The 22,738-nt window shown below is 39.4% G+C and overlaps 1 protein-coding gene across 2 annotated transcripts in view; it reads right to left on the bottom strand.

Moving 5' to 3' along the window:
* The window catches only part of hdac11 (histone deacetylase 11), a 42,050-nt gene extending 23,892 nt beyond the window's left edge, over positions 1 to 18,158 (bottom strand). The window contains exons 1-5 of one of the 2 annotated variants that reach the window (XM_080424939.1): positions 17,964 to 18,158; positions 14,750 to 14,834; positions 12,158 to 12,297; positions 10,179 to 10,279; positions 755 to 871 (exon numbers count right to left, since the gene is read on the bottom strand). In XM_080424939.1, the coding sequence (XP_080281065.1) occupies positions 755 to 871; positions 10,179 to 10,279; positions 12,158 to 12,297; positions 14,750 to 14,784 (393 nt within the window). In that variant the 5' untranslated portion in view covers positions 14,785 to 14,834; positions 17,964 to 18,158. The remainder of the gene's footprint in view (positions 1 to 754; positions 872 to 10,178; positions 10,280 to 12,157; positions 12,298 to 14,749; positions 14,835 to 17,963) is intronic. The other variant, XM_080424940.1, reaches the window with a different exon arrangement.
* Positions 18,159 to 22,738: the final 4,580 nt, after the last annotated feature.

Genomic DNA, 22,738 nt, shown 5'->3' with positions numbered 1-22,738 from the left:
TATAAGAGTGGGTGCCGGCCTTTTAACCCTTTCTCTCTCCCAGATGAACAGTACCTTTTGTTTGTTTCTCTTCAGTTTCCTTAGGTTGAGTTTACACCTGCTACAACACTTTTAAACAACCGTGTGTCTTCCTTGCTTTGTTTATCAGGGCCCCACGAGCGGGTTGTGATGCATCTGATCATCATGTATAGTAGAGTTGTATTATTATTTATGACATCCTACCAGTGTTAATTTTGACGGCAAATTTGTATTTAGTTTTAGTCGTAGTCTTTTGAATCAAATTCAAGTTCATTTAGTTAATAGTCGTACTTTAGTTATCTGAAATGCTTTAGTTCTAGTTTTAGTTGACTAAATCTACAGTTGATTTATTAGACTAAAATGTATTTTGCCGGTCCTTGATGGCGTCGTAATGGCTGATTTATACTTCGCTGCGTGCCGGAAATAGTAGATCTCCAAGCTCACAACGCGTCGCTCTGTGGCGCGTTGTGAGCTTGTATATCGGCTATTTCCAGAGCACGACCCCCGAGACCAGCCAAGCATAAAATGACTTGTCTTACTTCTACTGGATCTCTTCCCCACTAGTCCCTCCCTAACATTTTAGTCTAGTTTTTATTTGTTGACAAAATTGTCACAGTTTTAGTCATCATAGCTTAGTTTTAAGTCAGTTTTCATGTAGTTTGTCAGTGAAAAAAGGTATTCGACCAACATTTTTCATCATCATTTTAGGTGATGAAATGAATGAACTGCACCCTACCATGATGGTCCCTCCTGTCTGAGTCCTCAGCGGCTTTAGGACCTTCCTCTGGACCAGGAAGTTGGGCAGGAACATGACTGGAGGGATTTCTGTGATGGTCGCCACCACCAGTGACCACTGTGGACAAACACAATGTAGGCATTTAGCAGACGCTCTTAATCCAGAGTGAATTACAGTAAGCAAGGTAAACAAGAGGTTACATCAAATGCATAGAAATGGTCATCTAGGATCATAGGTAAACCAAGCACCTATCATCAGTCTAAACAGTATGATATAGAAAAATAAATGTACATCGAAACTATACACACTATAGGATGCAAGGTCTACAAATGAATCTGGCATCTGTCTACATAACATGCTTCTAAATAACATCTAAATCAAATTTTAGCCTGCAAGGTCGTCAAGGCTAGGACAAGTGCTACGGGCTAAGGTGGAGTCTGAAGAGGTGAGTCTTCAGATTACAGCGGAAGATTGGGAGTGAGTCTGCAGTTGTAACTGCGAGTTTGTTCCACAACACACACCCACACACACACCCACCCACCCACACTTATTGACTTTACTTTTACTTCATGTGTTTATTTAGACGGGACAATGCACATGAATGAACATTCAATACATGAACGTCGTGAATTCAATCAAATGAACATGAACACAATGGTGGATTTAGCTAGAAGCCGCAGTCCCCACATATAAAAACACTACAATACCAACGTAACAAATACAGAAGATAACATACAACTGCCTAAAAATATATATATTCTAAGAATACCATACCTAGTTTAAGCCTAACTTAAATGCCTAATTTGAAATATCTAAGAATTAAAATGTATTGATGTTCACATGTTTGGGACAATTTTAACCATTGTTTTAGTTGTGTTTTAAAAGGTACACAAGGTGGGGCTTTCCTTTAGACTGACTGGGAGGCAATTCCATCGTTAGCTTCTCTTGACATGTGTGTGTATGTTGATGTTTTTTGTAGCACAGGTCATCAATGTGTCAAAGGACAAGACTTAAATAAAATAACTAGACCCATTTGCTCCCAGTTGATTGCTGCTCACAGAGGAGCTCAGGGGTCAGCAGTTAGGGGTTGAGTGTCTTGCTCAGGGGCTAGAGTTGTTCCGATACCAATACCAGTATCGGAAAAGCTGCACTGCCCAAAATACTGGTATCGGTGAGTATGTCAGTATAATGCCATTCCTATACCATGTCATTTATCACATGATGAATATGTCATTCACAGTCATCAATTAGTTTGTATTTTGGACACTTCAGTTGAGTAGTACTGTTGTTTTATACTCTTAAAATACTATTTACATTATTATTTTACTTGTTTGCCAGCCATCTTATAAATAACTTGTAGCTGCACAATTATTAATGGAATTTGTATTTATTTCTAGATCAGTGGTTCTCAAACTTTGCGAGAAGGTCCGTGTTTTTTCGGCAACTTTTTTCATTTATTTTTAATATTTTTTGGGGAAAATGAAAAAATGTAAATAAAATAAAAAAAATCACACCCTGTGTGAAGTGGGCGGTGTCTTGCTAGCTAATCACAATACTGAATGGAGTCAACCAATCATGTACAAAAGATAAATACATTTATTGAAACACTCTTTATGATGGACGAAACCATAACTTGAAAAAAACAAATTTTTGGTTTTTTTCAAGTTATGGTTTCTTATATAGGGCTATGCACATGTGTCATGTGACACTGGCCAATCACAGTCCTGAATAGACTGTGATTGGCCAATCACAGCGCAGGATAATTGTACAAATTTCCTGGGCCCAGATCACAGCGCAGGAAAATGTACATTTTTCCAAATCTCACTTATAGGGGCGGTTTCACCGCCCAAAAAATATGAAAAAAGTAATCGAAAAAACACGCCCCCCTCGCGTATTAGGGGGGCAGGGTGAGTCACCAGAACTAAGGACGGGTGTTTTTGATGAATCTAACATGGAAAAATTGAGTTTGAAATTATAATGGGTTTGTATAGGAAGGGGGCGTGTCTGATAAAATGAATATCAAATATCTAAATACTGAATAAAGCAACTTAAAAACGGTCTGGGGGGCTCACAGAAGCATGAGTAGACGATAAAATGACCAAAAGTTTTTTTGAAAGTGAAATATTCTCTTCTATTCTCTTCTAAAACAAGCAACTAAGAGTATACCTAGCGCTAAGGTAAAAGTGCAATATATCAGCTACCTACTTTCATTAACAGATGAGACTAAATAGGAAAATCAAATGAGAAAGAGCTAAAACAAATAAGTGTATTGAATAAACAAGATCCAATAAGACAAGAGCTCGTACAACTAATTGACAACAAGTAGGCCAGGCAAAGAGGAAGGGTAGTGTTTCCTGAAGAGGTGGGTTTTCAGCCTGCGGCGAAAGATGGGCAGTGACTCTGCTGTCATGACATCAGGGGAGAATATCAGCTCGGTCTTGTCCAGGTTGAGCTTGTACACTCTCGGTTACAGACCTGTAAGGGTCCATTTAGAACCCCCTCAAAGAATCCAGAGGATCCCTGGACCCCACTTTGAGAGCCACTTGATCCTAGATTATTTTAAAATTATACACTGGTATCGGATCGGTACATCTTTAACAGGGACACCTCAACACATTGCCAGGGCTGGGAATCGAACTGGCTGCCCCTTAATGTCTGAGATTGATACCTGTGTACGGCCAGTATAGAATGGCTGCATAACTTGCCAGTCTGCAGGTTTTCTTCAGAAAATGCAATAATTAAAGGTTTCATGACATAAAATGTGTGTGGGGGTTTTTCTGACCTCAATTACACCCAAAAATACGGAACTTTTAACATTCACTGGATCTTCTGTGGTCTGGGGTTTTCTGAATAATTAGGCTCAGAAAAGTGCTGTGATTGGCCCATGGACTTTGAGGTCGCAGTCCACTAATCCCGCCCCCTCTCCTCCCCGTCCCTCCCATTCCCTATCCTTCTCCTTTGGGGGGGCGGAGCAGAGGCGATGATTGACAAGCAAAATCCTTCAACAGCGACACCCGCAGGCAAATAGTTTTTTTTTTCCATTGCAGCTGAAAAGGCCTCAAAACAGAGAAAAAAACCTGCCATGGCTCACTGGAGTGGATTTTTGACTCTGTTCTACAGATAAATATTGCGAGGCGTTGTGATGGAGTGTACAAATGGAACCAAATGGACCCGTAAGGGTCCATTTGGTTCCATTTGTACACTCTCAGAGTGACATTAACAGGGATAACACAGAAGGGAAAACTGAGCAGAGAATGCTGACACTGGCTTGTGTGCATCCGTCTAGCGCAGAGCCTCCGATATGAAAATAGAGATACAGTATAGAGAGAAGAATGCTAATTCACATGAGATTACAGAGATAACGTCTCTGCATGGAGCCCCTCTGAGATTATGCTTCTATATTCAGCAGAGGAGAGCAGAAAGAAAGAAATCCTCCATGAGACAGCTACTGATAGCTTTGTTCCCTTTGCTGTAATTTGAGATTTACAGTCACGGTGACCTTTGATATAGAACCTTGGTACAGCTACAGTACATGATAGAAGTCCCGGGGGAAAAAAAGCTTTCTAAAAATGTCACTGTCTGCACTGCAGTGATGGAAGAAGTAGGCTACTTGGATTATTATTATTTTTTCACTTAAGGGATATTTCACTTTCAAACATGTTTTAGTCATGGAATATTATCTGAATAATGTCAAAACCTGGAATAAATTCCTTACCAAGAAATGTCTTCACCAATGTGTTTGTAAAGGTGTCTTAGTAACACATCTCATAAATATTGAAATTCAATTTTCCTAAGGGAATTTTTGACAGCTGCTGAAAGTTAGGGTACCCTTAACCTTATGCAGGAAATAAATAAATAATTGAATTCTGCTTTAAGTAGCATTTGAGGGGTAAAACTAGGTATTTTTTTATGATTCTGAATCCATTGCAAGCATTTGTTTTGCACCAAAACCACTCCTTGGCAGAAAATTGTCAAGCCCACCTTTACAGCTCATTGCATAGGCTTAGGCTTTTTAGTTTTTTCTTTCAAAAAATCCAATATGTCAAATCAACAAGTCATATCTATATGCTTGCACATTTTGGGAAACATTTCACCATTATAGCTACTGTACCTTGTTGTAGCCTACTGTAGGTCTCCCTTCTAGAGAGATTATTAATCTCAATGGCCCTGGGCAAGACCATGAGTTTGAGGGGGTTTAACTGTTCTATATATATATATATATATATATATATATATATATATATATATATATATATATATATATATATATATATATATATATATATATATATATATATATATATATATATATATATATTATGAGTAACACGGCTTGAGCCCTGTGTTAAATGCTAAGAGCTGGTGCTAGGTGTGAAGACAGAGAAAATGATCAAATGGTGGCAGATAAAGAATAAACAATGCTGTGTGGAGCTCAGGGAGGAAATAAGAAAGGCAGCCAGAGTGATGAAGAAAGGCGGCAGGTGTACAAGGAAATGAAAGATGCGGCGAAGAGAAAGGTGGTGTGGGCTAGGTAAAAAGGATGAGAGATTGGACACCAAGAAGGGAGAAGGTGATCTGCACCAATTGACTAGACAGAGTTAAGGGGATGGAAGGATGTGCAACAAATTAAGTTGATAAAGTATAAAGATGTAAATGTTGTAGAAAGCAGATAGTGTTTTGAGAAGATGGAAGGCATATATACTCGAGCAAACGGATGGAGGAAAGTGTCAGGAGCTATTTGTGACAGAAGTACACCAGTGAGAGGGAAGATAGACGGTAGTGCCCATGCTGTACGGCTTGGAAACGGTGGCACTGAGGAAAAGACGGGTGGCACAGCTGGGGGTGGCAGAATTGAGGATGCTATGATTCTCATTAGAAGTGAAAAGGAAGGACATCAGAAATTACTAAATTAGAGGATCAGCCTCGGTTAGAAGGTTTGGGGATAAAGCAAGAGATGTGAGGTTAAGATGGTTTCGACATGTGAAAAGGAGAGATGATGGGTACATTGGGAGAAGGATAATGAAGATGTAGCTGCCAGGTAGGAGAGATGAGGGGTACATTGGGAGAAGGATAATGAAGATGTAGCTGCCAGGTAGGAGAGATGAGGGGTACATTGGGAGAAGGATAATGAAGATGTAGCTGCCAGGTAGGAGAGATGAGGGGTACATTGGGAGAAGGATAATGAAGATGTAGCTGCCAGGTAGGAGAGATGAGGGGTACATTGGGAGAAGGATAATGAAGATGTAGCTGCCAGGTAGGAGAGATGAGGGGTACATTGGGAGAAGGATAATGAAGATGTAGCTGCCAGGTAGGAGAGATGAGGGGTACATTGGGAGAAGGATAATGAAGATGTAGCTGCCAGGTAGGAGAGATGAGGGGTACATTGGGAGAAGGATAATGAAGATGTAGCTGCCAGGTAAGAGGCGAAGAGAAAAGCCAAAGAGGAGGTTTAAGGATGCGGTGAGAAAGGACATACAGGAGTCACAGAGGAAGACACAGAAACAGAACCTTTAATCCCCGAGTTTGCTTGTGAACACAGTTGTATGGCGTTTTTTTTATGTTTCAATTTGATGGTTATAAATGGTAACTCCTGTTTGAAAAAAATATATATACAATGGTAGTGCTATTAGGTGATTTGGTGATTGACCTCACAAAAGTATAGGCAAAGATATGTTGAAATGCTAATTCAGTCTAATTATGCCAGCCATCTTATAAATAAATGGCCGCCATCTTTGATTTACGAGTGGCCCGGTTTCTTAAATCGTAGAGTGACCTCCAAAAATTATTTGTAGCAAATTTCACACTTGTGTTACGATTCTTGTCTTTTTACACAAAAAATTATCCTGGAAAAGGTTGGCTATGGACATTTTTAGCCCAAGGAGTGATTTCGGTGCAAAACGAATGCTTGCAATGGATTCAGAATCATTAAAAAAAAATGTAGTTTGGTCCCTCACATGCTACTTAAAGCAAAATGCTATTATTTATTTATTTCCCACATAAGGTTCAGGGTACCCCAACTTTCCACTAGGGAAATTGAGTTTCAATCTTTATGAGATGTGTTACTAGACACCTTTACAAACACATTGGTGAAGACATTTCTTGGTAAGGAATTTATTCCAGGATTTATTTATATCACCTGACTATTGGGGTCATTTTAATGTTTACTTTGGCTTTTTTGAGGACCCCAGACAGTTTTTTAAGTTGCTTGATTCAGCCCCCTCTAATGCGTGAGGGGCTGTTTTTCACAAAATATATGAAAACAGTGCCATCAGTGATATCAGTCACCAGAAGCAGGGATGTGTGTTTTAAATGAATCTAACATGGTTAAAATGGAGTTACAATGGGTTTATATAGGAAGGGGGCGTGTCTGATGAAATGATCAAATATCTAAATATTGAATCAAGCAACTTAAAAACAATGTATGTAATTGTACATACGTTTTGTTATCAATAAAGATGTCAAAGTCAAAGATTATTGTAGGAGTAAAAAAGTGTAGTGGTGAGTATTGAAAGATGCAAACACCCAAGTAAAGTAGAAAGTACATAGTTTTCACAAAAAAAGTGTACATTTCTGAAAATTTCTAACATTTTCTTAACCCATTTAGACCGATTCTAAAAACGCCATCTAAATCCTGACCTATGTTTTCTGAAAAACTTCAGATTTTAATTCAAAGATTTAAAAAATTTATATAAAAATAAAAAACAAAGGGCTTCCCGGATTGAAAGGTATAACAAAGTATAGGTGTTCCAGGTCTAAATGAGTGTTCTAAATTCCAGCACAGCAAAGCACTGATATTAAAAAAGAAAATGTACTTCACAATTTGTACTTTTGAACACTTGCGTATATCGTCTCAGTAGCAGATCTACAAGCTCGAAACGCGAGCTTGCAGATCTTCTACTTTTGATGCTTTTGTGTGACGCTGTAGTATGATCAAGTAGGGCGTTAATTTACAAAAAAATACACAAAAAGAATATGGAGATGAGGTTTCTGCCCAACAGCGATAGTCAAGAATGTCGATGCACATACTGTAGACACAAATGCATCCATCTTAGTCTTCTTCTAATTCAGAGTGCTCGTACACACAGAACATTCCATCATTGTGAAAAACATTCACAACACGTCAACATGTCAGAGCTATAGGAATCCATCCTCAGAATTGGAACCACCAGACAAACCATCCTTCCACACGTATTAAATTAAATCTAATCTCGCATGCAGTTTATCATTTTCTTTAACCAATTAAGACCGGGAACGCATCTGTGTCATTCCACGATTTCTTTGGCTATTCAATTCTTTTTTTTAAACATCTTGAACATTTGCGCATATATATATATATATATATATATATATATATATATATATATATATATATATATATATATATATATATATATATATATATATATATTATTATTATTTTTTTTTAAGGGAACATTTGTAACTCAAATCTTTGCTTCATTGTAACTTCAAATCTTTTGCTTCCCTGGAACAAAATATTTTGAGGTGGGGGTCCGCGGCCAAATATATATCATTTTGGGGGTCCTTGACATGAAAAAGGTTGAGAACCACTATTATTATAGCAACATAAGTTTAAACAAAAAGAAAAAAAAAAGGTTAGGATTTAGAAGACATTTGTAGAATCCCCAGATGCAAAGATTTGAGTTACAAATGTTCGCTATATATATATTCAAGGATTTGAACACATTTTCACGAGTTTTCAAACAAAGTGCAGATCTACAAGCTCATAGCACGGCACTCGGTGCCGCACTATGAGCTTGTATATCTGCTATTTTTGAATAGCCAAATAAATCTAATATGACACAGGATTGAATGGGTTAAATGTTTGAACAATCATACCACAATCTGTGTGTGTCTGGGGTGAGATTAGCCTCGGTCTGAACCGGATCCGTCACTCCTTTGTGTGAGAGGAACGTCATTTATATCACATCACAATTCTCTTCACTACAATTCTTCTTCCATTGTTTCTCTCTCCCTCTCCCTCTCCCCCTCCCTCCCTCCCCCTCCCCCCCCCTCGGCTAATAAGCCAAATATGCCTTAATACATTATAATTGCACTTTATAACTAAAATGAAAAAACACCTTAAATATTGTATTTAAGGTGGTTAAAATCAATGCTGTAAAGAAAACGTTTGAGAACCACTGCTCTGAGGGACTTTAGGGTCTTTTACATGATTAAAAACAGTAGTATGACATATTTAATTCTGGACTTTTACTTGTAACAGAGTATTTCTATATTGCAGTATTGGTACTTTTAGTTAAGTAAAGAATGTGAGTACTTTTCCCACCACTGTTAGTACATGCACATAGGTTGATATTAGCTCTACCGACAGTAGCATTAGTACATGAAGGGATGCGGATTGCTTCATTATCTCACTGCCTGAAGAGCGTCTGGCTTTCAGTCCACTCCATTTACTCATGTTGCTTTTGTTTTGGTACTTACCTTTAATTGTGCGTTACGTAACGCCACTGCAGAGCAGCAGCAACTCGTCAGCGTGTGTGTGTGTGTGTGTGTGTGTGTGTGTGTGTGTGTGTGTGTGTGTGTGTGTGTGTGTGAGAGATAAATCACAGGAGGATGACTCATGCTCATTGTAAGCACTAGCAGATGAGCCATCATCACAACCTGATTGATTTGGACAGGGTTCCATTTCAAGTAAAAGCAGCAACATCACAATGTAATGAATACTCTGTTACAAATAAAACGCCTGTGTTCACAATTTTAGCTCCTCAAACTTAACTTATTTTTTTTTTAATTTTATGTATTATGTATTATCTCCAACGCCATAATTTCATCAACCCACCTTAAAAACTTTCCATTAGATCTGTATGCGACTGCACAGAACTAAACTAAAATAAGTCGCGAGAGGCGATGAGATGGGCCAGGTCTATTGTGTGACGCGCTACAAACAAAAGGAGATTCACTGGATCCAAACGATGCGTTTTAAGGGGTTTATTAAAGCAACAAAAAAGAACGTAATTAAAGGTGCTTAAACTCATAGCAAGGCGATCACAGTAATCAAAACAATAAAGCAAAATAACATATAAAGCGGTCAACAAAAAGTAGGCTCCCAAACACCCCCTCTCTCTCTCTGTCTGTTCTCAGCAGGTAGTCAGGTGGTGCTTTTGAGGTAACCAGGTATCCTCCCCATGCCCGTCACTCAATCATCCACTCATACACACCAGTGACAGGGCATTGACCAAATATATAAATAACAATAACCAAACATAATCATAATAACAATAAACCAATTCATGGCTCCTACAAGATCTTTTGTTTTAGATTTAGATTTGTAGTCTTGAATGGCATAAAGCTTCAGTGATGAATGCATCTCCAAGCACTTCATTTTGTATTTTATTTCAGCCATACAGACAGACAGACAGAGCAGACAGACAGAGCAGACAGGTACCTTCAGACTACGTAGGTATCGTTTAGTATGGACCACCAGTAGGTCGTCCTCCGTAGCTTCTCGGGCCTCCACGATGTTCTCATCAGTGATCAGCTGCTCCTCTGACAGAGAAAGACAAACACACCATCATGGCCGCATCTGAAACCACTCCCTACTCTACTCGCTGCTATATAGTGCACTTAGGGGTTTATTGGTGTAGAAAATTGGTTCTCAAAGTGGGGTCCGGACGGTCCGGAGACCCCCAGGGGTCCTTGGGGGGGTACCAGGGGTCCCCAGCTAAATTAGTTAATATAGCATCACAATCATTTTAACCACTTTAACCATATTTTATACTTTTGCAATTCAAAAATAGCAGATCTACAAGCTCATAGCACGGCGAGTGCCGCGCTATGAGCTTGTAGATCTGCCATTTCTTTTTAAATCCCTGGCACAAAATATTTTTGAGATGGGGGGTTCGCAGCCAAATACATAATTTTTTTGGGGGGCCCTTGACATGAAAAGGTTTGAGAACCACTGGTGTAGAATACCGAACCAAACCGGTATACCGAACCGAACTAAATTACTATATTTACTATGCTATATTTGAAAAAATATTGGAAAAAATATATATATATATATAAATCTCTTCTGGAGGTCCCTGGCACAAAACCTTTTTCAGATGGGGGTCCTTGGCCAAATGCATATCAATTTGGGGGTCCTTGACATGGACACGTCTGAGAACCACTGTTTTAAGGGACCAGCATAATTGAAATATAACTGTCCATGCAGGGCTTTAAAAGTAATCATTAAAGTCTTACATTGGCTCCATGGAGCTCACAGGCAACCAGTGGAGAGCTGCTAATATGGCGGTGTGTGTGTGTATGTCGGAAGCATTTGAACACTGTGTGAGTCAACATTCTGTCTCGAGAGAATACTACACCACCAACCCCGGGGGGAGCCAGGGATCGAACCGGGAGCCCTCCGAGGAGCTCTACCTGCTGAGCTACTGAGCCCCCCCCTTTTATTATCCTTATATGGCTGAATAAATAAATGTCTGGTGACCCTGGCATTAGATTGTACCTCAGGTGTAGAATAATGTTTGACCTGCACGCACTCCTACAGGGAATTCTCTCTAATTAGCTCTGCGGTGCCTGTACCACCACACGCACACGCACACGCACACGCACACGCACACGCACACGCACACGCACACGACTGTTCTGTGACTCAGGTGTCCTATAATTTATCGTTGCTGTCAGCAAAAACCGTGTATCTCCATGTTTCAACTTTATTCATTTATTATTATTTTTTTCATAAATGAATGTCTTACATAATAATGACGTGCCCAAACTAGGGAGGCCAGGTTGAAAGCTGTTAAGTCTGTGGGTTTCATAAATATTTCGAACCAATGAAACGTGTAAACAAGAAGAAGATTGTGACTAAATAATAACTACACACAGTAACAGTTTAGGACATTCAAGGTTTCCACCCTCTGGCAGTGGTCAAGTACTCAAATTCTTTACTTGTAAAAGTATCAATACTGCAATGTAGAAATACAAGTAAAAGTCAGAAATTCAGAATTTACTTGAGTAAAAGTACAAAAGTATTGGTATCAAAATGTACTTAAAGTACCAAAGTAGAAAGTACTCATGTAGAATGTCCCATTTCACAACTTTTAAATGTATAAAAATCTTGAAAATAGCAGATCTCACAATGCGTCGCATCGCAACGCATTGTGAGCTTTTAGATCAGCTATTTTCAAATGGCCGAATGTATCTACAAAGTAACTAAAGTTTTCAAATAATTGTAGTGGAGTAAAAGTATAATATTTGCCTCTGAGATGTAGTGGCGTAGAAGTAAACGTATTGGAGATTGGAAATACTCAAGTAAAGTGCAAATACCTCAAAATTGTACTTAAGTACAGTACTTGAGTACATGTACTTAGTTACTTTACACCACTGCCCTCTGGTGCTGCGGTGTCATTGTTTCTTGTCATGTACCTTTTAGAAAGCGAATCACTTTGCCCCACTTGCCGGCGTCGAAGGCATGCAGCTTCTCCAGACCCATGAAGGTGATGTTGTAGTCAGGATGGTAGACTATAGGCAGACATGTAGGGGGAACGCTGTCGTATAGACCACTGCTGACAGACAGAAATACATATTTTACTAAGTCAAATTCAAAGCACATAAATCACTTTCAATCTAGCGCATGTGTCTGCCAGTGATGGAAGAAGTGCCAGTGATGGAAGAAGTACTCTACGTTCTAAGTAAAAGTACCAATACTGCAATGTAGATATACTCTGTTACAAGTAGAAGTGCCGTATTCAAAATGTACTTGAGTAAAAGTACATGAGATGTAGTAGAGTAGAAGTAAATGTATTGAAAATTGGAAATACTCCAGTGAAGTAAAAGTACCTCAAAATTGTACTTAAGTACAGTACTTGAGTAAATACACTTAGTTACTTTACACCACTGGTGTCTTCAACAGGGGGTCCTTAGAGTTACTACAGGGGGGGGGGGGGGGTCGCCAAATCTTTGTGCGATAGGAACCTTTTATTTTATTTACTTTAACCACTTGAACCCTAGCATCCCTTTATTCTTAGGGGAACATAGGGGAACGCTGCGACGTGTTGTGAGCTTGTAGATCGGCTATTTTCCGCAAAGAGGTTTGGTGTAGAGGGAAAAAGAGCAGAGCAAGTACAGTGCCTAAGGTCAAGTTTACTTAAGACTGAGTTTTAATGTCTGAAAATACACTGACGATAATGCTGTCAAACAAGTCTATGAAGCCATCTATGAAATCTATGAAAAAGTTTAATCTGCAACATAATTGTATACATGTAGTGGGGGGTCCCTGCTTCATCTCTTTCTCAGCTAAGGGGTCCTTGGCCTGAAAAACTATGAAGTCCCCTGGACAAGTGAACATATTTTGGACATGTCAAGGGCAAAACAAATGACATGACTAGAAATGTCTACAAAAATTGCAAACATTTAAGAAAAGAAAAAAAACATTTGAAAATTCAAAACAATTCAAACAAATCCAAAATAGAGAAGTGCAGATCTACAAGCTCACAAAGTATAGCATTGTTGTGAGCTTGTAGATGTTCTATTTTCGCCATTCATCAAGTAATTATGAACCCCACAGAACATGCATTACAGGTATGTTATAACATTGAGTTTTATGAGTTTTTAGTGTGTGAGTAGAACGAGTGTGAAAAAACATAAACTAAAAACACATGTAGCGAGTGCTGCCACTAGGATTAACATACCAAGGATTAGTCCGTGACGTCACTGTTAAGATACCAAGGACGCGTCAGTGACGTCACTGTCATACGATAAATGCAGACGACGTTACATTGCGATGTTTCAAAGACCGTCAGCGCACACTGCTTTGGTTGTGTACTGTTGTTCTGTTAATATTATAACTCAAGACAACGTCAGGAACACAGTCAAACTTTATTATTCACTCTACACTCTGACAAGCGACTCTTCTTCTGTGACATGACTTCTTCTATCTCCCAAAGGCCCATAGTCCACAGCGCCCCCCTGAGGCACATAAGTATCATTACTGTTGAATGAAGTGTACTCGGGTACGGAAGAATCTTTGCCAATGTGAATGCTGGCCAGCGGGGAGAGGGCAATCGTACTCGGGAACAGTTCGAATCAATCGGACCCAGTCTGAATCTGCCCATAAGGACTTGCAGGCTTTGCACAGAGGACCCTTTTCCACCCGGGTTGAACCGGTTCCGTATTTTCACGCCTAAAGTTGAACCATTTCAGAGTGTTTCCACTGAAAATGAATTGGTTCAGAACCGTAATAGTTGGTTCAGAACTGGAACAATTTTTGTTTTCTTCTTGGGAACCAAACTGGGTGTGTCACTGTTCTACAGGTTGGAAGATGCAGATGCGATATAAACAATGGCAAAAACAAGCGAAAAATCATCATTAAAAAAAAGAAAAGAAAGGGAAACGGTCATTGACAATTGAATTTCTCCCGTGAAATGGACACTTCAACCAGTCATTTTCGGCAGATTGCTGGCCAGGCCTGGAATCGAACCTGGGGCAACTGGGGACACCTGCTCCCCAAGCTCTCTAACCATTCAGCTATGCCGGCCCCAATTATGGTTCTGCTTAAAACTGGTGGAAACACAAGCCGGTTTGAGGCCCGGTTCCGTGAAAGCACCACGGTTCCAAGAATCTAGAACGGAACCAGTTCTCGAACCAAAGTTATTTTGGTGGAAAAGGGGCCTCACAGACCCCACTTTGAGAACCACTGTGCTAGGCTAGGGCACCCTCAATGGCCCTTCATTTGAAGGACTTGCAGCCTCTGCACACAGCTGTAGGACTTTCGTAAGTCACTTTCCTACTAGTTCATTGAGGTACATTGAAGTGCAAACCAGCTGGCTTTGGGAAATACCTAGTCATAGCTGGCTTAACAGCAGGCCTTAGTGAGTACTACTGTCAGCCTGTTTCTGTTTTGCTGTTGCGTTGAACAGTATGTGCTGTTGTTTATTTTTTAGTAGTCTGATAACTGGACTAGTAGTCCTTGTGGGACAATAAAGTGTAAAGTCTATAATTCATTGTTTGTGCTCTTACCTTTTTTTCTGTTGAATATCTTCTTTGTGAGACATTTTCCCCAGCAGGCATTTCGTGTTCTCATCTACTGTCAAATGCTATACATCTGCACAAGAAAAATATAAAACGATCACAGACTATATACATCCGCACATGAAAAATCTACAACTATCAAATACCATACATCTGCTACATAGCCTACTATAAGGGTATACAAGTGATGTTTTCGTTAAAACGAAAACAAAAATGTTAAAGTTCTATATTCACATAGTCATTGCTATCGTTGTTTGTTCAGTAACAGATCTCCCCGTCTCTCCAGCTCTTTAATGAACAGAAAATGCATTTTCAGCTGGGTTGCCATTTCCAGCCAATCAGGAGAGAGTGCCCATGTATCAGCTTCAATGTGATGGTGTTCCAGTTCAAATTGTCTTCTCATTTATTTGTGTGTCATCACTATCAATTTAACTTGTTTATCCTGTATGAGTGGAGTTCCATCTCCTGATTGGATCAAATTAGTATCCCAACCTGAAAATGCGTTTTCTGTTTATTAAAGAGCTGGAGAGAAGGGAGACCCCCAACGTCTGTTAGTGGAAAAACATTATAGCAAGGAGTACAACCAGAATATAGAGCTATTTAAAACGTATTTTAACCAAAATAAATATCACTTCCTACATTTAAATACTATGCATGTTTGACATTGGATGGTGTCTACAGGTTTCAATTAGACCTATATGAAACATTCCTTAAAAACATTCCGCAATGCTGTTAATAATTACTTATTATTATATAAAAGTAATTAGACCATGTGTTGTCAGTGGAATTGTGTTGCTGTATAGCCGTTGAAATGACGTCTATAATATAGACGCTTAAAAAACAGCTAATCAACGTCTAGGCTAAGCCTAGACGTCTAAAAAACTTTCACTGTTAGACCAATTATAACCCCGTTTTAGATGGAGGTCTAATAGCCGACTATGGCTCACTGGGGGGGGTTCTCGCTAGCTCTTTAATAAAAAGAAAATGCATCTTCAGGTGGGTTGCAAATTTTCAACCAATCAGGAGAGAGTACCCATTTATCAGCAGTTTTTTTTGTGTGTGTGTGTGTATAATATATAATATATATATATATATATATATATATATATATATATATATATATATATATATATATATATATATATATTATTATTTTATTTTTATTTTAACTATTATTATTATTTATAATTTTTTTAACTGGGGACCCCCCTAATCATATTTGAATGAGGCATTATATTTAGTTTGACTCGGTTCCACGGATAAATATTGTGAAAATAGACAATCTTACTATTGCGGCTGATAATAGTCCCAATGACTAATCAGCCGGCAGGCTAAGCCTGGGAGATTTAAAAACTGTATGACGCACATTGAAAATGTAAAATACTCAGTTCCAAACAAATGCTCAAGTTTAAAAGTGTTTACTGTCACCAAATTATTACAATTTACAATAAATAAATCTGTAATAAATATGTGCACCAAATAACTTAAACAGTGAGCAATTAACAACTAGAAAAAGTGCTCCTCGGAGCACAGGTCTCCGCCAGGTCAGGTAAGTTATTGTGGCCTCCTGGTGGCGCTATAATAGGCCAATGTGAAAAGGGTGGCATTTCTTCCTCGGCCTAGTGGGAATGTGCGTGCAAATTTTCAAGGAAATCGCACGCCACGTTCATGATTTCAGCCATTTTGTTCAAAACGGACCAATCCTGCAAACTTTGGAAGTCAACCTTAGCCAATCAGGATGGAATATGAAATATCGGACAGATGCGTCTTGATCACATGACTATAGAGATACTGTGTACCGATGTGCGTGATGTTTGGATAAAATCTGAAGGATTAATATCCAAAAATGTATTTGACATAAGTCGGCCTCCTGGTGGCGCTGTAAAAAGCAGATGTGAAAAATGCAGTGCAGATGTTTTTCCTTGGCCTCTAGGGAGTAGGCGTGCAAAGTTTCACGCAGATCGGTGCAGTTATAGTTAAAAATGCAAATCGGCCTGTTATAGCGCCACCATGAGGCTGATGTGAAAAGTTTTAAGTGCCATTTCTTCCTCGGCCTAGTGGGAATGTGCGTGTGCAATTTTATGGAAATGGCAAGCTGCGTTCATGGTTTGAGGCAGTTTGTTCAAAACGGACCAATCCTGCAAACTTTGGATGGTAACCTTAGCCAATGAGGATGGAATATGGGAAATCGGACAGATCAGGGTTGATCACATGACTATAGAGATACTGTGTACCGATTTGCATGAGGTTTGGTTAAAAACTGTAGGAGTAATGGGGAAAAATGGGTTTTGCACAAATCGGCCTCCTGGTGGCGCTATGACAGGCCTATGTGAAAAATTTGAGGCAAAGGTTCTGAATTGGCATCCAGGGAGTGGGTGTGCGGGTTTCGCAGCGACCGGGCCAACGGTGCCTGAGATTTGGTGCTAACACACAGACAGGACACACGGACACACGGACGGACGGACACACGGACGGACGGACGGACAGGGGCGAAAACATACTCTCTCGCCATGCCTTTCGGCCTGGCGGAGACAATAATACAAAAATGTGTCAACAAAAATATAGCTCTCCCAGCTCACCCTACCTCCAAGAGCAAACAAACCAATAAAGATGAGCAGGTGAGAGCCACATTTGTAGTCACCGGAGGCCACCCACAAAGGCACACCCACCACCAACAAGGTGCCAATGAGGTGCCTCCAGCAATCACATACAATAATCCCATCCAGTGCACAAATACAAATATGATCCTTCATTTGGCTCCTACACTTACTTTTGATGCAGTAATGGTCTTTTTTTCATTTCAGTTATTTTCTTTAGTTTCTTTTTAGGTATTTAAATTATATATTTATTTATTTAGTCATTAAGTCATTAAATTGTAAATTTACTGTCATGTGGGGAACCCCAAAAATAATGTGGGGACCCCCCTGGGGGTCCTGACCCACAGGTTGAGAACCACTGGACTATGATAGTCCTGGCAGTGCCAGTGACGCATGCGCACTGTGGCGCAGCAGCACAAACAGAGCCAAAGACTTGACAAGGAAGAACATTATTATTCCTCTAACACACACATCTTCATTCTACTAAGATTACGTTCATTTTACACTCATTTAAACATCATTTACGTTGCATCCCTTCCTCATATTGACGTGATTTACAACAAACAGCTTTATAATATTCACTTGGTCTAACACACCGGACTCACCTGCTTAGAAATAACCAGTACAACGCGCACACACACATAGATAGAGACAGACACGCACAGAACGCACGGATCGCAACAGACGCTGGTCTTGGGGGGGGTTCAGTGTAGGATCATGTTCTCCGTCCAAACGGGATTATTTCTGTGTAAAACAACGACAACGAACCCAACGCAGCAACATTTCCACTGACAACTCTGTGTATGTGTTTGTGCGTTTCTGTGGCTGTGCTGCGCAACGTGCGTAAGCTACGTAGAGGACGTAGCAGCAGCAGACCGACTGTCACTGGTGGTTCCGTCGCTTACGTTACGCTGGCTGCGCACTTGGCACAGAACAGCACAGTGACAGCACAGTCAGACTGGCATTGTGCACTAGAATAAAGCTCAGTGGAAACAGTGGTGGAAAAAGTACTAAATATTTTTTACTTAAGTAAAAGTATCTATAATGCGATGGAGAAATACTCTGTTACAAAAATTCCGGTATTAAAAAAGTACTTGAGTAAAAGTGCAAAAGTATTGGCATCAAAATATACGTAAAGTACCAAAAGTTAAAGTACTCATTATGCAGAATGTCCTGTTTCACAAGTTATCATATGTCTAAAATGTATTAAAAAATTTGTTTTGACAATAACAGATCTACAAGCTCACAACACTCGCATTGCGACGTGTTGTGAGCTTGTAGATCTGCTATTTTCAAATAGCCAAAGTTGAAATAGGGCTTAAGTGGTTATGTTATGTTTTGTAATATTAATAATATATATTAGTTATAAGTTTTCAAATAATTGTAGTGGAGTAAAAGTAACATTTTTGCCTCTGAGGTGTAGTGGAGTAGAAGTAAAAGTACTGAAAATGGAATGGAAATACTCGAGTAAAGTAAAGATATCTCAAAGTTGTGCTTAAGTAGGCCTAAAATACTTCAGTACATGTACTTAGTTACTTTCTACCACTGCATGTTAACATGATATGATTTCATTTTATGTTAGATTTTATTTTGATTTGGTTGTTGTTGATTTTTCAACCTTTATAATTTCAAAGACGTCATTTGATAACATATTTTAATTTTGACAGAACATCTTGATTTAGTCACATTGTTGTCAGTTTTAGTTGACAAAAAAAATATCTGATATTTGCGCAGAAACCATGTACTTAAGGTACTCATATTGTTGCTTTCGGCCGGAAACCTCTTATGCAAATTTCGTAATATTACTCCCCTCAACAATAGCAGATTTACAAGCTCAAATTGCAAAGCAACGTTTTTCAAGCTTGTATATATCTGCTATTTTTGCTATTTTAGAATTTTAATCCTGAAAAGTAACAGTTTTGACATATGAGATTTCCACCCGACACAGACGATATTACAATAATAAAACGGCTATTTAAAATGATGTCAAACATGAAGGAAAATAAATCAGCACAAAGGCTATTTATAGCTGTCTGTGTTATGACCATCATTATGTAATATGTTTTATCACTGCCATGATGTCATGCGTGTTCTCAATGCTCATTGGCTGGGGATGATAACAGAGCGGAAGTGAGCACTGTCACCTAGAATACACTTTCTCAAACATATGGGTCACGGACCCGTTTTGGGTCACTGACCCATTTTTTATGGGTTAAAGTAAATAATATTTTTAAAAAAATCTTTCCCTTTCCTATATTTCGCCCACAGTTCTTTACCAAACATTTTTGGACATTGTTTCAAAGGATTTTCAGAGAGAAAACATAACAATAAATTAATTAATCCGAAAAAAAGACAGCTTAGTAGATTTTCGAATACCTGAAAAACAATAAACAATGCCGTAAACCTGCAACATGTGTATTCAGGGGCAAACTTTCGCATAAAATAACAGATCTATAAAATAATAGATCTGCTATTTTTGGCAAAGACATTTAGTGTAGACTAAAGTCCGGGGTGGGGGGGGGGGGGGGGGGGCTCCCTGTGTTTTCTATATTGCTCATGGTAGCTAACCATTGACCAATGATATAAAATAAACCTTCATAAACATATTACCCCCCCCCCCAACACATTTCCTTAGGGGCAAATAACAACACAATAACAACACAAACCAATAAAAGCATCCCAGGCAGCAGCCGGGGGGGACGCTACAATATCAGAACAATTATGATATCGTTGCTTTCGGGTGGAAACCTTGTATGTATACCTCGCATGTCCAATACCGTTCCTTTATATTATTGTTAAAAAATGAAAGGAAAATAGAGAAAATAGCCGATCTACAAGCTCACAACTTGTCGCGTTGTGAGCTTGTAAATCGGCTATTTTCACTACTTTTGTGCGACACTCTTGCATGACGAAGTATAGGGCGTTCATTTTTATCGCTATTCATTTTTATTGCTATATACGCAGGCTATATAGCAATATTATTAGCCTATTACTTTACCTATTATATTTAATAATATTGCTATATACGTATACGTACCCAGATTGAAAGGTATGAAGACGTATTATGTTAAACAGGTCTATTAAAATTTTTGAACAAAAAGCCTGTATGTTAAGTCCAACTCCTCATACAGATTGTTTGTTCTTTTGCGATGCGTTGGGTGCAACCCACACACTCGGCTGTGCTGCTCTTCCCACAAATCCATGTTCCCCATAAGTGGGGCACCATTTAAAAGTAAAATAAACACATTTTTAACCCTTTTTCACCCGGTGCCAATTGTCTAAGTGATCCTGGGTGCTACACTTCCCCCACCAACCTGCCCAGGGCAAAGCTCATGCCTCCTTCAATGCATGAGAGCCAACTGACCTTCTTATCACCTGACAGGGGGGAGTTTCCCTGGTTGGACGTAGCGCGTGGCAGGAACACGTTATTCCAACCAGTTCCTTTCCCCTCCATCAGGCGCCCCGGCTGTCATGGTGGAGGCAGTATAGAGACCAGGATTACTGCATGTTTTTGTGAGGGTATTAACTATAGGAGACACAGGGAGAACATGCAAACTCCACACAGAGTAGGCCCTTTCGCCAACCCCACCTAGGGTATGGACGCTGATGATGCGGAAGACACGCCCCCAGCGCCCACAGCGTCCCCGGCGGGAATCGAACCCAGGACCCTCTAGCTGTGAGGCGACAGCGCTACCGACTGTGCCACCATGCCTAAACAGGCTTTTCAACGATATAAAAAGTTATTGCCATAAGAAGCATTGTACATTTGTTACAACAGCGAAATAATCTACCAAACCAGAAGTTTTGTTGTTGTATTTTGTGTCAAATGATTGATTTCTTCAAAATATTTGCAAGAAAATGTAAATATTGTAACATGAAATGCAATATGAGTTAATTGCAATAAAAGCATATTTAAAAAAAGATTGATTTCCTCATTATGTAGCGGTGTAGTAAGTACTGAACAGAGAGCCGGACATAATTGAGAAATGAACCCCTTTCACGACCTTGACAATGAGCCTGTCAGATTAAAGTGCAACACTCACGCTCACACTCTAAAGCGTAATGCATGTGACTGTATGCAGTGTAGCACACATAGCATGCATGCACCCAGAGATAACAGTGTGTCGCATTGTATAGTTCATCAGTCACAACATAAACACCGTCCATCACTGCACTGTTCCCATGGTCACCGCCGCTACAGGACTGCATGCTTATTGGTTTAACCCTTTAAGACCAGGAACACTTCTGCGTCACCACTTTGACCATTATTTTATACTTTGGGCTATTCAAAAATAGCAGATGAACAAGCTCGTAGCGCGGCACCGATTGCCGCGCTACGAGCTTGTAGATCTGCTATTTTTGAAACATTGTGATTTTTTTTGCAAATGTTTGAATTTAGTTTTTTTAAAACAAAGATTTTAACTCAAATCTTTGCTTTTGGGTGATAGAGCTAAACTATGTATTTTGTCGACAATATTGATATATATGCCATCATATCCTATTTTAGTGTGCCATCTTGGCCTAACTCAAGTTTGCCTACCAATCTTATGATTTTATTAAGTTCGAGGTTGGACAAAACTAATCCTAGTATCAGGTCTCTCCTTTCCTCTAGAGACTGCATGTGTTTTGAGCTGTACAGAGCGCAGGCCCTCCAAGGTCATTGATAATCTCTGGAGGAATACAATAACAGCTCATTGGAGTTAACTTGACCATCTATGACAAAGCAACAACACCTCCAGCGACGCCGGTCAGAGTTGAGGTCAACGTGTTGTTTGAGACATTTGGACGCTGTTTGTCCAAGATAAACTGTCACACCATCCGCTTGCCATCTTCTCTCTCAACCTACGAGCAAGGCTCCTCATGGCCCGATGTCATCGTCAGAGCTGATAACAACTTCATTTGTGTCTAACTGTTGTGATCATTGACTGTTTAGTCAGAGAGATATTTTTGCTGTACGGTGCCTCGTGGATGGATTCTTTCTCTTAATACAATGTCAACCTTTTAATTTGAGAACCGGCCTGTGTCTGCCTTTGATTTCGTCTCATCCTTTTTACACTGGGTTTTCAGCTGTTTAACTACAAATAGTTTTAATTAACATAGAGCAGGATTTACGACCCTTTATCAACTCTATTAATGGGGATTCTACAAATGACTTTTAAATCCTTACAGTTTAAAAAAAAAACGTATGTTGCTAGTGGTTCTCAAACCTTTTTCATGTTAAGGACCCCCAAAATTAAATGTATTTGGCCGTGGACCCCCATCCCAAAATAAGCTGTTCCAGGGACCCCCCTGAAGATTTGAGTACATTTTTTTGCTTAAAAATAATATACTGTATGAGCTTGCTATTTTTTTTTTATCATGAAAATGAAAATCAAAGATT

The sequence above is a fragment of the Gymnoscopelus braueri genome (genome assembly GCF_963280865.1).
Source record: "Gymnoscopelus braueri genome assembly, chromosome: 3".
NCBI lineage: Eukaryota > Metazoa > Chordata > Actinopteri > Myctophiformes > Myctophidae > Gymnoscopelus > Gymnoscopelus braueri.
The sequence above is the reverse complement of the archived record's forward strand: the minus strand, read 5'-3'. Positions and strand labels throughout refer to the sequence as shown.